Source organism: Castanea sativa, chromosome 4 (genome assembly GCF_040712315.1).
Source record: "Castanea sativa cultivar Marrone di Chiusa Pesio chromosome 4, ASM4071231v1".
Lineage (NCBI taxonomy): Eukaryota > Viridiplantae > Streptophyta > Magnoliopsida > Fagales > Fagaceae > Castanea > Castanea sativa.
The window spans coordinates 38130087-38147773 of record NC_134016.1 but is presented as its reverse complement, the minus strand read 5'-3'; the positions used below and the strand labels follow the sequence as shown (position 1 = coordinate 38147773).

The following is a 17687-nucleotide window of genomic DNA, read 5'->3' as shown; positions in this document are numbered from 1 at the left end:
TGTAAACACATGGTTCAATTTGCAAACTATAAACCAAATTTCATGGTTCATTTTTACATTAAATAATGTTAGAAATAATACAAATACAAAATTGTCAGCACATGGTTCAGTTTGCATATTGCAAACCAAATTTCATGGTCTTTTTTTTTTACATTAAATAATGCTGAAAATAATACAAATTTTATCCTTTTTAAGTGTCACCCATAAAAAGAAAAAACAATTTAAGAATTAATTTATTAGCCTGTACACAGTAACTGAGAGTAGTTTTAAGTACTCCTTTTAAATTGGTCAAAATTACTTCAACGGCCTAAAAGAAAAACACTCCACGCTTTGTATTGTGAGTCCGTCCACGCCATATCCTTTTTCCAATATCTAAAATCTGGTTTGGTTTTTTCAGTTTCGGATACAATTTTGATGTGAGAGTACAGTACAGTGAAGTGAGAGTGAAAGAAAACAAAAACAAAAACAAAAACAAAAACAAAAAACAAAAACAAAGCCAAGCAAAGCACAAAAAGCAAAAGCAAAAAACCAAAAAAAAAGTGAAAATCGGTGGAGCTTTTAGATCACATTTCCTTGGTTTGCAAGCGCTCTCACTTTCACTCAATGGTACATTTTCTTCCTCTTTTCCTCTCTCTCTCTCTCTCTCTCTCTCTCTCTAACACTTATATATATACATATTTTTCCTGTTTCACAAAAATCTGTAACCACCTTTTATTTATTTATTTATTTTAGGGTTGTTTTAAAATGTTCTATGGTCTCATGGTTTGTAACATTTTGGTTCTTAGGAATGTTAGATTTGCTGTCTGAGAATAACACATTTCTCAGGTAAGTTCCAGATCTGGTCTTATTCAACCTTTTATGTGTTTTAAAAAAAAACAAGGTTGTTACTTGAAGCAGATCTTGTAGGTTCTATGTTTGCAAGTTACTATGATTTCACATTTATTACTATTTTTTTTTGTTGAAGTTGTGTTGTTTTATATTTACTGGTTTATTAGTTATATTTAGGTTAGTATTTTTGGAAGGTAGTTGCTTTAAATTTACTCCTATTTGATTCACTTGATAACTGAGGAGATCCAATGTAATTAAATATTATATAGTGTTGATGCATTGTTTCATAAAATGTACTTAAAAATTGAATTATAATGATTTTGGTCATATTTGATTCGGTTGTTTTGCAATTATAAAATGATGATTTGGTCATGTTTTGATTATGTTGTTTTTTGCAATTATATACTGTTTGGTGTGTGTGTAAGTTGGTTCTTACATGAAATTAAAAAAAAAAAAAATGCAGAGAGTGGGATTCGGGTTCTCGTGATTACTGGTCCTGGCTTTTCTGCAATGGGAAAATCACCCGGAAAATGGATCAAAGCCGTGCTTTTTGGGAAGAAGTCATCGAAATCTAATGTTTCAAAAGGAAGAGAGGTAATACTAAGCTAAGTACTGCGTGGATCACACATTCTGTTATACATTTGACTGTAATGTGTATTAAGTTATTTAACTGTAGATCCTCATTCAAAAGATATGATTTGTGAAACAAGAACTTCTGGTCCATTCTTTTTTTCCCTTTCTCTTTGAATATAAGTTCTTAATTCAAATTGCATCATCAGAATATAAAAATCCTGTTGGAATGATGTTTTTCTAGACCGAGTCTTCGAGAGCAGATAGCAAGATTGGCTTCATAGAACTTCAGTCTTCAGCTTCACATTAAATGACATGTTCAAGTTCTTTTGATATTGCTATTGAGGGTTCAAATTTTGATGTTCTTTCACCTACTTATGCATGCTTTCCATCCGTTCAAGTTTTCAGATAGGTTATGGCATATTTCCAGCCATTCAAGTTTAGTGTACACTGTTCTTGTGGTTATCAATTGTAGAAATTTTTACCAAATGTGTTATGCAGGAGTCCTAATTTTCTCATTTATCATTCTGTTGCAGAAATTTACGAATGAGAGAGAGGTCTTGGTTCCTGCCAAGGCATCGGAAGTTAGTTTGGGTTTGGATCCTCCCGTGACTTCACATCTGACCCCCAATACGATTGGTAGAAATGTGGGGAGGTTGGAATCAGAGAACAAGGAAGCTACGGACTCATCGCATGATGGGGGAAATGTTTTGCCAGGGAATCAAGAGATAGATGAAACAGGATCCACACCCCAAGATGCACTGTATGATCCTGAGAAGATTAGGCTGGAGCAAGCTGCAACAAAGGCACAGGCTGCTTTTCGGGGTTATTTGGTAATTCTCTCTTGTTGATTTTAAGCGTTAAACATTTTTTCAATACTTGTTTGGGGACATCCTTTGTTGAGTGCTTAGTGGGGTTGAGGTCAAGGTTTGAAATGCCATCTTGTTCTTGAGTTTTGTAAAACCACCACTTGCAGAGAACCCAACTATCTATCATAATATTTTAATAAATGACAAGGATTTCAGCCTTTTTCAAGAGTCTATCACTTTTATAACTTGTTTTACCCCATATTCCCATTCCTTTAAAATTTTAGCTTAGATGGAGTAGGTCTGGACACGGTAGAGAAATTCGACTGCCTGCATGCATTTCATACTTAACTCCATGCTAGAATTGGCATCTTCTAATTGCCGAGAGTTTTTTAACGTGGATCTTATGGATGAGAGATTAGCTCCTTAGTGCTCCTTATTGCCAAAAGTTTTTATATTTTTATAAGTTATATATATATATATATATATATATATATTTTTATATTTATTTTAGTTGTCAGAATTTTTCAGCAATTCTGCATATGTGTTTGGTCACTTTTGCTGTTTGTCTGGCTCAGATTGTTATTTTTATATCATTGAACTGGCTGACAATATGAATAGCTTTTCTGTTTTGCAATTTGTCCATTTATTATGTTTTTGTAAGGCTAAGATTATGCATGCACTAACTAAGCAAATTATGTAAAGGCTCGCCGGGCATTTTGGGCCCTCAAAGGCATAATAAGGTTGCAGGCACTTATTCGTGGGCACTTGGTTAGGAGGCAAGGTGTTGCTACTTTGTCCTGTATGCTGGGAATTGTCAAGTTCCAGGCACTTGTTCGGGGAAGAAGGGACAGACATTCTGATCTTGGGCTTGAAGTACATAAAAAATGCATTCTGGTTAAGCACCAGGTAATTTCTTTTGATGAACTATGCCAGTGGCTAATTACTAATTATAGATGTCTTGTCTTAATTGTATACTAAGGGAAAATCTCTACTTGGATTTCTATTTTCCCCGAATATGTTTGCAATTGAAACTGAAATTTAGGTTGGGTTTAATTTGGGGGGGTGGGGGGGCATTATTGGACATTTAACATGTTGTTGGCCCACATATCTGTTGTCCAAATAAGTGAAACTAACTTGGCAAATAATCAACCTTAGTCCGTGAGGACAATTATTTGCTATAACCTTAGAAACTTCTTTAGAAGAACTCGAAGTTTCATTAATCTCTACTACAAACAAAGAGAACTACAGAGCAGTTTTCCTTCATAAATAATTGTTATGGTCCTTATGGGAAGTTTCAAAAACAACCATTTTTGTCTACTAACTTCTAAATAAAACAACTACTAATTTTTTTTAAAGTTATCATGGTAATTTGCTAATTTAAATAAGAAAAATTATAAGTTTGCACCTCCTCTACTCCCTCTCACATATATATATACACTTAATGTACTATAAATGGTTGGTTTAAAGTTAATTCAATAATCAAATTTTCAACCATGTAAATCTCTTGGATTGAGATTCATATTCACTCTTAAGCCTCACTTTTCCTTTTTCCACAAATGGTATTATAGTATGTAATGGATGTAGTTTTATAAGATGATAAGTGAGAGAGGACGCACTAATTTGTTCTTCTACTGCTGGTTTGGCATGGCTATAAACTTTAAAATCAAGTTATGCTCTAATTTGTTCTTCTACTACTGGTTTGGCATGGCTATAGACTTTAGAATCAAGTTTTTTACTCATACGTCAATGTTGTGTATGGGGAATAAAATAATTTTCTCTCAAAGGCCATCAGGAAGGCTCTAGGTTCTTGTAAACATGATTAAGTTAGCTGCCTTTAAATATGCCTTAATTTACTTTCTGCCATTAATTGTTTTTTTTTAACATATATTTAATCTTTTAGGAAAACAAGCCTGTGGTTCTCGTTGGAGTTGATTTGTCTGCACGAATTGCAAAGCTGTCCCCAAATGCTTTTGTTCGTAAGGTGAGTTCAGTATCATGTGATTCATGTGGCTACTGTTTTCATACAACTGTCTTTAGAATTGGTGATGATTGTAGCTACCAAGATAACAATTTGATATGATATTAATATGATGAAAAATTTAGGACTAAAGGCTGGTTTTTGCAGTTGTATTGAGACAATGAAAATGTGTTGGCTATCATGCTTTATCTATTTACAAGATCTGGCAGTGGCTTTTAAGCTTACACAATAAAGCAGACCCCCGAATTGGGCTAGATTAAATAAAACTTGGCTATATTTAATGGGGGATAGGGGGTTTCGAACCTTGGATGTCTTGTCTCCGTTGCAAAAACACCAAGAAGGGCCAATTGACCTAAAGTTCATTGGTACTTGCATTGTTATGTTGTGTATAAATTCTTGGGGAATTCAAATGAAGACCTGAATAATATATACTACAATTGTGACTTCTTTCCTCCCTCTCTCTCTCTCTCTTTTAATGTTCAAATCTCAAAGGTTTTTTTATTTATTTATTATTACTTAAAAGAAAGTGATTCGCTGGAATCTAAAGCATCAAGCTGAGGCCTATAAAGTTTTGTATTTTGATTATATCAAGACTTTTAGAAGATTTTTATTTCCTTATTAAATCAACTGAAGCATATAAAGTTTTCAAGTACATGGCTTCAATTAACTTGTATCTTGGAATTATGGTATGTATTATGACATGATACATTATAGATATGATAGTGGCATTATATATAGAGATGTCAAGAAATATCATGAGCTAGACATTTGTTTAAAACCATGCAAAGAACTCTCTTGACAAATCGGGGTTACAGTGATGGGTGTGGGTGTTGTGGTTGAAGCTGAAATTATATTGAAAATAGGATTCCTCACTTTTTTCTCTCATTTAAAACCATGCATGAGACTTTTGTGTTGCACAGCTCCTAAGCTATAAAAGAAAGAAGCACATGTCTTCTCTCCTTTTTTTTATTACCTTCTTTGTGCATGTATAAGATCGAATCCATTTGATTTCTAAAAAGGATTACTTATCACTTTTCGAGGAATCCTTTATCAGTTGTTCTGTATGACTGATTTTTCTCAATATTTTCAATATTGGTTCTATAAGAACAAATCAGAAAGATTGGGAAATAGAACCATCTGGTTTGATTCATTCTCAATAGCCATGAGATGATCATCTTGGAAGATCCAAAAGAGTTTTCTAATGTATCATTTTTGGGTCCAATGAAATTTGTAGGTATAGGAAGAAAACCTGTCAAATAGAAATTTTTTCTTTTGACCATCTTGTGAAAGAGATTAGAAACTTGAAAAAGCAGGGATTGGGTTATAACATTCATATGAAAGAGTATACAATAATGGTGTATTTGGTGAATCAAATATCATGGTCTAATAATGAACTTATTCTAATTAGTTGATAGTTTTGAAAGGATTCCTGTGAAAGGAATTATTGACTCCTAATTTTTTTGGAGTAGACCTTGTTTCGAAAATTCTTAATTTATGAATTGTAGGGAGGTACTTATGTCACCACAGAGACTCTTTTTAAAATAGTTTTTTTTTATTTTTTTTTTATTTTTAAATTTCCTAGTGAATGGACATTTTTTTTACCCAAAAAAAAAAAATGAAAACTGTATTTTGTGTCAGTATATCAAATTTATTTTCTCCTCAGACATTGTGGCAGTGCTCGGATCTGCTCCATAACTTAACTTTGTATTTATGCAGAGTCCATCATATTAGAATCAATAAATTCTTAACAATAAATTCTTAACTAAGAATAATTTGGGGTGGGGGCGTTTTGGCAGTAATGGTTGACTTTATGATATTTTTCAGTGTGTAAAAATTTCAATTGCAATGTTATTGTTCTATTATCTTCTGTAATTTGTTCCTTTTTGAATTGGAAATATGATTTCTTGTTTCATTACATTAGCTCCTTGCTTCGTCGCCAAATGTGATGCCTCTGCACCTTCATTATGATTCTCGAGAACCAAATTCGGTCCCTAGCTGGTTAGAGCGCTGGACATCATCCCGCTTTTGGAGACCAGTTCCACAACCAAAGAAAATTGTGGACTCAAAATCTCAGAGAAAGCAGGGTAATGGTCAAACTGTAGAAGCTCAAATAGTCAAGTCAAAGCGCACTACCCGGAGACTCCCTGTTGCCAATTTTGATGGTGCCTCAGTGCAAGCAACCTCTGAACCCGATAAACCCAAACGTAATCCGAAGAAAGTTGCCAGCCATTCAGTAGATTCATTACAGGAAAATCCACAATTTGAGCTTGAAAAGGTCAAACGTAATTTGAGGAAGGTTCATAACCCTGTAGTAGAGAACTCTGTCCAGGCAGAGGTTGATACCGAGAAACCAAAGCAGAGTATTGAAAAGGCATTTACCAATTCAAGTCAAGATGTTTTAGAACGGGAAATGAATAGTTCTGCTGAGAAAATCTCTGCTGAGAAAATGAAAAGAGAGACAACCTTGACTACGTCCAAAGTGCCTGATGTAGAAACACCTCCTGAACCATTAGCGATGAAAGAGGCATCTGACTTACCACATAATAATGATCAAGCTGCAGCGGAATCAAAACCTCTAACAGAGAGCTTTGGTAAAGATAAAAATACTTATGGTGACGAAGCTGCAGTGGAGTCGAATATTTTAATAGAGAGCAGTGCTAAAACTGAGAACATTCCCATAACAAATGGAGAGCTCAGCCAAAAGGAAGATTTGGCAAGCAACGAGAATCAGAAATCCAGCCGGAAAGCTTCTATTCCAGTAAAGCAAGAACGTGCAGAGAATGGTTTACAGAGCAGTCCATCATTGCCCAGCTACATGGCAGCAACTGAATCTGCAAAGGCAAAGCTGAGAGCTCAAGGCTCCCCAAGGTTGGGACAAGAAGTGGTTGAAAAAAATAACGTCACAAGGCGTCATTCTCTGCCCTCTTCAACTAATAGTAAGATCAGTTCACAGTCACCAAGAACGCAGAGACCGGTGCAATCTGGTGGCAAAGGGGGACATAAAAGCGAAAGATCTCTTGTGTCTTCAAGAGATGGAAATGGTATGATGTGTTTTCTTTTCAGTAGTTAAAGTGAAAATAACTTATATTTTTTGGCCATCAGGTAAGAGTCAAAGGGTGTTCTGCTGAAGCTTTATAGTATTTTTCTTACTAAACCATTGATTTGCAAAAGAAAAAAAAAATCCAATGTCATCATGCCAACAAAGTTTACAAAAGAGAACTTGCCATCAATTGTCTAGAAATAAACGGTTATTTACTTTGTCATACATGGAAACATATATGTAATTATTTTCTTAATGCCTCCTTATGATTTGCCTTGTTGGTGTTTGATTTTACAGTGAAGGTAAACCAAGCTGAGTGGAAAAGGTAATCTGTGACCAAATTTGGTTCTTATAGCCTGAATGTTTTCTATGGTGTCAGTATAAAGAAGAATTTAGAGATTTGTTGATGTCTTTCAAAGTTGATCATAAGGAGGTGGAAATTGATCTGGGAGTTTGTGGTTTATGTGTTTGCAAGTCTTCTGAACTGTAATTGGGACTGTAGTTGGAGGGTGTGTGGGGCCGAGAGCCTTTACTGATTTTCCTGCATTTGGGGTGTTTGTGAGTGAATGTACATCATAGGTTTTGAAGTTTATTGTGTTAATACTTTAATTCTGACTGTGGTCGGTGTTGACATGCTTTCTGGCTGTTCATAGTGTATTTCATAGTGGTTATGATCTTTAAATGCTCCTTAGTTATGATTAATGTTTTATTAAGATGTATTTGGATGTATGGTGATCCACTCCATTCAGTTAAGTTTCATTTAATAATTAAATTTGAATCATGAAATAAATTTATTTCAATAGAAGAAGATTCTGTTTTGATATTTAGTTGGTCAATTCTAGTTGCTACGATTCTTTGGAACACGGCTTTTCTAGACTTAAACCAATGTGTCATAGGTGGGTTCAGATCTCTTGATATTCAGACCAGGGTATGGTAAAAATGCTCCTCCGGGATATTCGGTTCTGGGAAAACATGAGTCTGCATTTTGATTGACAAATTACTATACTATTTGTCCATTTAAATGGCTGGGAAATGGTTAATTTAAATCTTCATTTTCCCATATGTTGGTCCAAGTTCTCCATCCGTTGGTAGGGTTTGACAGTTTAACTTAACATGTGGAATTTAAACCTTATAATTGAGAGGGAAAGTTGAGATTGTATTTAAATTAAAAACTATCTGATTTAAATCTATAATAAATTATCACTTGTTTCAAAAGTAACAGGTAACAAATTTACGTTGATAGGAAATAGTTAATTTTGTAATACATTATTCTAATAATTATGACCTTACGTAAGAGATTCTAGTGATGTCCAAATGCGAAGGATTATATAAGCATAATGTACCTGGTCTCAAGGAGAGTAGTGATGTTCAAATGCAAAGGAATATATAGACATAATTTACCTGGTATCAAGTTTCCTCGAGGATAGCCTTTGTTTTTTTCTCATAGAACATAATTTAAGCATAGTTTACCTGTTCTCAAGGTCTTGTCTATACACTTAAAAAAAGGGGGGGGGGGGGGTCCTGTATATGCACTGTTATACTTGGAACTATAATGAGTGGAGAATGTTAAGCAACTGGTTTTCATGGGTGTATTATGCACGGCCTTTAACCACTATCTAATTGGTCCTGGACTGCAATTTTTAGTTTGCTGGTTTGATTGCTCATATTTACCTTGGTTTCAAGCTACTGATTGGGTGGCTCCTAAGTTTAAAACCATCCTTGTGGCTCCTACGTTTAAATCCATCCTTCCAATTAAAAAGGTATATCCTTCTTAATGTGAAGAAAATTCTACAAAAATTACATATCTATATCTCTGTGAGGCTAAATGTTGGGGAGAACACTTTGGAAAGACTTCAATTGAGTAGTTAATATAACATAAGAACATTCCTTAACTCAAAAGCTTAAGTTTATGAGTTTATGTCCAATTATATTATATTAACCACTCACTTTTATTATTATTATTTAATGTGAGATTTTACTCATGTATGTATACCCAACACTAAAGAAACTATGAATTATACTAATTCTAAGCCTCTAAGAAAAATACAACTTGGGAGCACACAGGAAGGCAACTTACAGATGCTAATGCTTCCAAAGCCATACCTCCCACAGTCCCTACACCCAATTTGGATAATATAGAATGAGGATTGGACCAACAGCAATAAATTATGCGTTGGAATTGGACTGGTTTGATCTCCAAATTTTAACAGAAAGTAACCTCTAATAACTCAAGAATTGGGTTGAACTAAGGGAAAAAAATGAATAAACAATGTAATAATAATATATGAATTATATCAACATATAGCAAAATCCTCTAAGGTTTTTCAATATCCTAGTATACATGATACAAATGTCTAAAATGCTTTCGAATCGTGGCGCTCTTTAAATGTACAGAATGCACAAAAACATATGTATACAACTCAGGAGTAAATGAATCAATGATAATTCGTATATTACTAAATTTGATTGGGTTCAATCACAATTCCATGAACTGGTCCTGACCGGCATAAGTAATTTCTTCCAGAACCTGTTACTGGTTTTGGTTGGACATTTGGAGGCACTGGAATTTCGTCCGAGTGGCCAGAAATGCAGAGGGCACCAGAATCATCTTGCTCCCAATACACTTCTACCATAATTCCTCTAGGTTTCTCTTCAGATTCTGTTCCTGGAATCCCCACAAACCTAGCTCCTACAGGTACCTGCATGATCATTGTAAAAAGGATAAGATAGGAGTGGACATAGTGGCTCTAAAACTTTTCTTTAGCTTATCTTGCTATACATTGATTACACAAAAAATCCACTTACCTGAACTGAGGCTCCAGATGTTAAAGTCAGAGTTTCCATCCTCCCTTCGGCTGCCGCACTCTCTAGCTCTGCTTGCTTTGCAATATTCAAGAAAACTTCTTCAAGGGTTGTAAGACCAAGTTGAATGTCAGATATACCAAATTCCCCTTGTCTATCTTGGAGCTCCTTGAAAAATTTCTGTTTAGGATTATTAGTAAACCCCAAATTTGATTAGTATAATTTTTTTTTCATAATCTTTACATTATTTTAATAGATAAAGCCTATCATATAAGAAGGTAATCCAATGAATCTAATAATATAAGAAATTGTTATTTTTTGAGCTCTACATGTTGCTTTATGGCAGCTCAAAACATTTCATTAGACTCTACTGTAGTGGAAACCAATGAAGTTACCAAATCATGTGAAAATGACAAATTGACAATTACCAGATACAATAAGGAAAAAACCTATAACAAAAATCGTGTATATTTCACCACAATAAAGTACTATTCTATTTGGTCAACAAAATTGGCAATCTGAGCCTTTTAGAATTATTTCATGGATCTATGTCACCCCTATTGCAAACACAGCTGATGCAATCTCTCTCCAATTGACTGTGTATCATTTCAAAGAATGCAATATATAGGATTGTGCTACTAACTTCGCATCTCGAACCCTTTCCCCCCTAAACTCCCAAACACTTTGTACATGGGGAGGTGCCAATTCAGCTACAAGGCTTTGGCGATTGTGCACTTGACTTGATATCATTATTCTATGACGTATTGACGTGCATCATTTCAAAGAATGCAATATATGAAGGTTAAAAATTTTGCTGATGCATCAGTGGAAATGCAATTCAGTTCACATATGAATCCATATCCATACTGTTGAGTGTGAGCCTATCTAGGATTTATAAACTTGTAGAGGACAGCTTCAAAAGAAATGAAAACAAAATACAATGTTAAAGATCCTTACCTTTAAAAGACTCTCTCTATCATGAGGAATCACAAAAGTCAAAAAGGATTTATTCTCCTCTTTTGGTTCTACATCCAAATGCTGTCCAAACATTCACTGAGTCATAAATCAACCTCTTTGTAAGTTAAAGAAAAAATTTGATCAATTTATTTATTTAACATACATCTTTAAAGAACTGCTTCACAGCCTCATGGTCAGGAGTTGCAGAAACTGCAGCCCCATTGGGAGGAGAACGATTCTGAGGAGTTTGTCCATTGTTGATTCCAGAAAAGCTAACATTAGCTATGAAACCAGTGCCAAATTTTGACTTCAACCTGATTGAGGTTCCAATGCAGCGAAGCCTACCCTTGGCCATGATTCCTATGCGGTCACTTAAAATGTCAGCTTCTTCCATTGAGTGTGTTGTTAGGACAATGGCACACCCTTTCTTTGCATCCATTATAATGTCCCATACATGCCTCCTTGTTATTGGATCCATACCAGTTGTCTGCCAATTAGAGGGATTAGATAAAACTTCTTTAAGTAAATAAATTAGAGCAAATATATTCCTAGCTACATACCGGTTCATCTAAAATGACTAACTTCGGATCACCAATAAGGGCTATTGCAACAGTGAGGCGACGTTTCATTCCGCCACTATAACTCCCAGCTCTCATTTTGGCAGCCTCAGTGAGTCTCACTTCTGCCAACAACTTCTCACCAATCTGCATGGAGAATAATGGTTTATCTTAAGAAGAATGAAAATAAAAACCTACATCATGGTCACTTATTTCTGCTGTTGTCTGGGGCCATAAAGTGTGTTTTGAATCTTCAAACCCTGATCAGGAAGAAAGCGGCTGAATCACCCTTCTATGCTTGCATAACATACCGATTTGATAGAAGCACAGGGTAGGCCTTTAATAGTAGCAAAGAGGTGGAGGTGCTCTCGACCAGATAATGCATCCCAAAGGATATCAAACTACAAAAAAAATACAAAATTCAAGAAAAGGTTAGGCACTTCTTTTTTGAGCCATTTCTACTGGAAACTTTTTTGATTCATATATTGCTGAAAACATGCAGCAAACTTGAAATGCACGCACACAAAGAGAGAGAGAGAGAGAGAGAGAGAGAGAGAGGTCACCTGGGGACAGACTCCAATAATTCTTCGAATGTTTGACATGCCAACTGAGCTTTGGATTGAATGTCCATAAATCAATGCTGTTAACGAGGCAGACTCAAATGTTATATTCTTCTTGACTTAATTTCAATAGGATAAACACAGAGAGAGAGAGAGAGAGAGAGAGAGAGAGAGAGAGAGAGAGAGAGAGAGAGAGAGAGAGAGAGTTCACCATCTCCACCAGTCACAGGTGTAATGCCTGTCAAACAATTAATTACCGTAGTTTTTCCAGCTCCATTAGGTCCAAGAAGACAAAATAACTGATCCTTTTCAAAATTCACCATTAGCCCCTGAAGGTAAGTTGCAAATAAGCCAGTTAAAGTTTTACTCAAATATAAATACGTCCAAGGTCAGCATCATATTTTGTAATCTCATGCCTTATGGTGGTACATTATGACAGTTAAGAAACCGATGACAGTGATGCAAAAAACAACATAAATATGGACAAGAACAAATCCCTCTCAAGGCACCTAATGTATAACTACCATAATGACAAACAGCAGGAAAACCACTCAATTGATTCTGCCAGACAAACAATAGCCCAAAATGAAGTAAATTCAATGATACTAATAATCTAGATATGTAGTCGATGACTCTATGCTGCTCTACCTGTGCCCACCAATTCTTTTCCTAAAAGAACAACTAAAAACAAAGAAAGAGAGAGGTAATTGAGCAAAAATGGAAGAATGTGCATGAACAAATAAGATATTTGATTAGATTGATTTCATAACAGCATCCTCCTTAAGAACCAAGAAACACTAGGACCCTACAGCAACTCATAACAATTACATAATCAGGTAAAAGTGAATAAAAGTTCATTTTACTCCCTGAAACTCTCCGGAACTAAAATTAGAGAGAGGTCCTTACCCTAAGAGCATGATAAGGTGGAGTCTTCTTGCATCTACAGCAACAATTACAATCCCTAGTTCCAGGATATGTCTTTACAAGACCGCGTATCTGAACTGCAACATTTGAATCAACCATGCCTTCCTTTGTTTGATGTTTTACTATGTTTTCCTCTTCAAGGACATCTTCATCATCTGGGGTAATTTGCTCATGCTTTGGGACAGAACCTATGCAATTACAAATTCCACCCTCTATGATCATAGAGGGGAAAAAGGCATTAGTCATACTACCAGGCAATGAGGAGAAATCATGAGCACAAACTGAAGATCAAACTGAATTACCTTTCACTTTGCTTCCACCTTTCCCAGTCCAGTACCCAGGGTTTAGGAAGTAAAATACTGATTTTCTCACACCAGATGCATTTGGTATAATATTATCGAAGTAGATAGCCAATACAAACCACACCAAGAATGTGGCAATGAGCCATATGTATATCTTATTCTGTTGAGAACACAAGAAATACAAAAAGCCTATAATGTGGGCGATTTGACTTAGACTGAAGTAAACAGAGGAAAAGGAATAGAGAATAGAAAAAGGATATATAGTGATCTATATAATGTCAATATTGGGATTTTGAGCTTGAATTGTTCACATACAATGGTCATTTTACACTCTGTATCATTTGGTGCACACTGGGCCCGTCTACTCCAGCTAATCCCAGGATCATTAGGAGTTGAGGTTGCACGAGCAAGCAGAGTAAGAGCTTCAGCAAGAAGATTAGGTGGGAATAAGGACCATATATATCTCCAGGTATTATTGAATCTATGACTGTATGGGAATCCAAATACTGTTACAAGCTGCAAGGACAAAGTGGAAACAGATTCTTTCAAGTGAACTGATTAATAGTTTCTGAGAGATTTAGGAAGGGAATCTTGCCTGAGTCAAAAATCCAACAATAAATATTGAGAAACCCACTGTTGTGGATGCAGCTGACTTGCTAATGAAGGCCGACAACATGAATGCAAATCCAATCTAGCATCAAAAGTTAAGACAGGCAGATAAAGGGTCACTATATTTAAAAAGGGCTGGTTTAATTAAGCATAAAGTAAAACAATGACTTATAGGACTTGCAGGAAATATCTTACCATATTGAGTTGGAAAAGAAAGAACACAAGGTACACAACTAGAAAACTGTTGTGCAAGAAAAAATCAAACTGGAACATCATCCCAAAGAGAACTATGAAAAGTGATGAGAGAAGCGTAAGAGCTACTTCCCATGTGAACCATGAGAGCCAGTAAGCAGTATCATAAAGACCCATCATAGACATTGCCTGTGTAGATAAAAACCAAAAATGAAAATTTGAATAATCCTGCAAAAGTACAGCAATGTCAAATTTCTATTTTAGCTTCAGACTTCAGAAAGTCAATACCTGGCGAAGTTTAAGTTCTTTCTCTGTGATCAAAGAACTGGTTTGAAACACAAAAGCAAACATGGCTGTTGCAAGGAAAAAAGTTGGTCCTACTGAACCCACTGCAGAGAAACTATCAATTGCAGGGTGTGCAAATTCCTTAAATCCTACAATCCAGCTGAAGTTTGGATCTGAACATGCACAGAGTGATTAAATTAGTGGTACATTTACTCAAATGCAGAAATGGGTGTCACAGCATTAAACCTTGTGAGTAGAAAATTCCAAGAGGGACTAGAATTGAATACCTCCAATCAGATATCTCGCAATCTCGCGCTCTGCAGCAATTTGAAGTGGTATTTGAAATTTAAAAGTGGGATCTTCATAATTGCCTCGCACTGCAACTGGAGTTGAATTAGTCTGTATGCTGTAGCTAATCACAGTAGCATTTCTTTGAGCAAAATGCAAAGCTCCTGGACACCTCATTGGATCACTCATTAGCCATGCATCTACATCACTTGGTGTTCTAAATGACATGACCTACATAAACAAAAAGTTGTGATAGAAATACCAATACAAACAAGAAGTTGTGATAGAAATAAAACTCTCAATAAATTCTAAATTTCCTCTCTATACCATCCAGCTAGTCAACTGGCTCAGTTTTCAGTTCAATAATTTCCATTAAAAGGAAACTCAAAATTCTTCATTTCCATTAAAAAAATAACATGAAATTTTAATAGAATAAAAATAATTGCACTAGAAAATAAGAACTCTCACTATATTCACATCCAAAAACTGATAAATTATGGATTCTTAAACGGTTAGAAAATGAATTCTAACAAAGACTCAAAATTCTTCATTTTTCCATTTGAAAAATAATATGAAATTCTAATTGAGTAAAAATAACAACACTAGAAATTCAAAATTCTCATATTGCTCACTGTCCTTGCATCCAAAAACTGATACATTACTAATTGTCTTAAATGGTTAGAAAAAGATGAATTTAATTATTAAACCATTATTCTAACAAAAAATGTTGTCAAATCTTAAAATAAAACCCTTAATTCAATTCTCCAAATATAAATTCATCATGTGTACAATCTTCTTTTATTTTAGGATAAAATTTAGTTATAAAATTGGTTGTACCTTAAAGTTACAACCTTAATAAAATAAACATTGCTATAGATTTTGAAAATTTAATTGTTGAGTTGCATTTTTTTATGTTTTTAATAAATATGTCAAATTTTATGTCAATCGAATATTATTTACTATATGATCTATAAACTTATATTTTATTCATAATTTTAAACTACAAAAACTTGCAATATAAACAATTTATTGGTAACATAGCTATTGATCTTTAATTTTCTAGAAATTTTGTAAGTATGGAGGATATAAGAAGAAAATGTAATCCAATAGTGAATTTGTGAAAATTCGCCTCCAATAAAAAAAATATTGAATAAGATTGTAGCCTTAAGTTATAACCAATTTTGTAACTAGACTTTGTCCTTTATTTTATTAGGAACCAAACAATAAGACTAAATCACACTTTTGACCCTTTTTATTTTCATAAAGGGTCAAAATGTTAATTTTGAAACATAAAAAGACCAATACGAAAACAAAGACAAACATATAAAAAGCAAAACAGAAAACAACTTCAAACCTTAAGGGTCAGAAATGTAACTTACTACGAACAATAAGAATTTTAGCTATATCTAGTATCTAACCATTATCCTTAAGCTGTTAACAATGAATTTAATCATTTAACCATTATTCTAATAAAGACTCAAAATTCTTAATTTCCATTTCAAAATTAATATGAAATTTTAATTGAGTAAAAATAAAAGCACTAGAAACTCAATTCTCCTAATACAAATTCATCTTTTGTACAATCTTCTTTTATTTTCTTAGCAACCAAACAATAAAACTAATGTCCATTTTTACCCTCAAAATTTTGTAATTATTTTTACTTTTGGCCATTTATCTATCCAAATTTCCATCCCCATTTTCAGTCAAAATTTAAAATTTAAAACATAAAAAGACCAATATGAAAACGAAGTCAAACATAAAAAGCTAATACGAAAACAATTCCAAACTTTATGGGTCAAAAGTGTAGTTTACACGAACAATAAACAAATGAAGTTATATTGCTCATTGTCTTTACATCCAAAAGCTGATAAATTACTCTTAAATTGTTAGAAAATGGAAGATTTAATCACTAAACTATTATTTTAACAAACAAACAAAAAATGCAATCCAATCTTAAAATAAAACCAATAATTCAATTCTCCAAACACAAAATTCATCTTGTGTACAATCTTCTTTTATGTTCTTAGGAACCAAACAATAAGACTATTTTCGTAAAGGGTCAAAATGTAAATTTCAAGACATAAAAAACCAATATGAAATTAAAGTGAGACATAAAAAGCGAATACGAAAACAACTCCGAAATTTAATGGTCAAAAGTATAATCTACTCCGAACAAAAAAAAAAAAAAAAAACAAATGAAACTATATCTAGCTAGTATCCGTATGTACCTTTGTCTGAGGAATAGGTCTGCCAGGATTGTTAGCCATGATCTTAGCGGCAATCCCCTGAGCAATGGTGCTGTCATTTCCACTCCACACAAAGTCGTAGCAAGGAATCTTGACGTAAAACTTGTCCTCGCAAGGCGGGATCGGCGGCGAGACGAGGGTGGCGGGATCGGTAATGCTCTGGAAATCCGCGGAGGAAGCGAAGCGAGCCTGGATGGCTTTCTGGATGCAGAATATGAGGAAGATGAAAAAGAAGGAGGAGAAGAGCTGGAGGAACGTGGACCGCTTGTTCCGCCATGAGAGCAGCAGGTTCTTCTTCAAGAGCGCGGTGTATTGCTGCCGTAGCAGCGGAAAACCGCGCTGTAAATTCATGGTTTTTAGAGTGATATTTTTGTTGTTGTTGTTGTTGTTGTTGTTTTTTATACTTGTAAATTCGTAAAAGACCAATATACGAAATCGAAGCGAGACATAAAAAAAGCTATGCTAATACGGAAACAACTCCGAACTTTGAGGGTAAGTGTAATCTACTCCGACCAAAAAAAAGACAAATAGGTCTGCCAGGAGATGATCTTAGCAGCAATCCCTCGCGCCACGGCGTTGTCATTTCCACTCCACACGAAGTCGTAGCAAGGAAGCTTGGCGTAAAACTTGTCCTCGCAAGGTGGGATCGGCTGGTGAGTGGAAGAAGCGAAGCGAGCCTGGATGGCTTTTTGGATGCAAAATATAAGGGGATAATTACAGATTACTCAAATGTGGTTTAG

General features: G+C 34.7%; 2 protein-coding genes across 4 annotated transcripts; one reads left to right on the top strand and one right to left on the bottom strand.

Annotated features, from left to right (window-relative positions):
- Positions 1–346: 346 nt before the first annotated feature.
- On the top strand, positions 347–7954 carry LOC142631308 (protein IQ-DOMAIN 31). 3 transcript variants are annotated; one of them, XM_075805452.1, is made up of 8 exons: positions 347–606; positions 786–825; positions 1292–1422; positions 1935–2231; positions 2910–3109; positions 4107–4188; positions 6107–7226; positions 7523–7954. In XM_075805452.1, exons 3-8 carry the CDS (start codon positions 1339–1341, stop codon positions 7552–7554), a joined length of 1815 nt encoding a protein of 604 aa, XP_075661567.1. In that variant the 5' UTR covers positions 347–606; positions 786–825; positions 1292–1338; the 3' UTR covers positions 7555–7954. The 3 variants fall into 3 exon arrangements, with proteins under 3 accessions (XP_075661567.1, XP_075661565.1, XP_075661566.1); XM_075805450.1 differs by having other exon boundaries at positions 2910–3113; positions 4108–4188; XM_075805451.1 differs by lacking the exon at positions 786–825 and having other exon boundaries at positions 496–606; positions 2910–3113; positions 4108–4188.
- A 1604-nt stretch (positions 7955–9558) lies between these two features.
- LOC142631881 (ABC transporter A family member 2-like) lies at positions 9559–17307 on the bottom strand. Its single transcript, XM_075806219.1, has 16 exons — positions 16930–17307; positions 14701–14932; positions 14417–14586; positions 14132–14317; positions 13923–14018; positions 13643–13843; positions 13328–13487; positions 13008–13237; positions 12313–12430; positions 12105–12181; positions 11853–11942; positions 11545–11688; positions 11148–11471; positions 10985–11065; positions 10031–10207; positions 9559–9924 (listed from the first exon to the last, which is right to left on the bottom strand). The coding sequence occupies exons 1-16, from the start codon at positions 17296–17298 to the stop codon at positions 9682–9684; spliced, it is 2898 nt and encodes a 965-aa protein (XP_075662334.1). The 5' UTR covers positions 17299–17307; the 3' UTR covers positions 9559–9681.
- Positions 17308–17687: the final 380 nt, after the last annotated feature.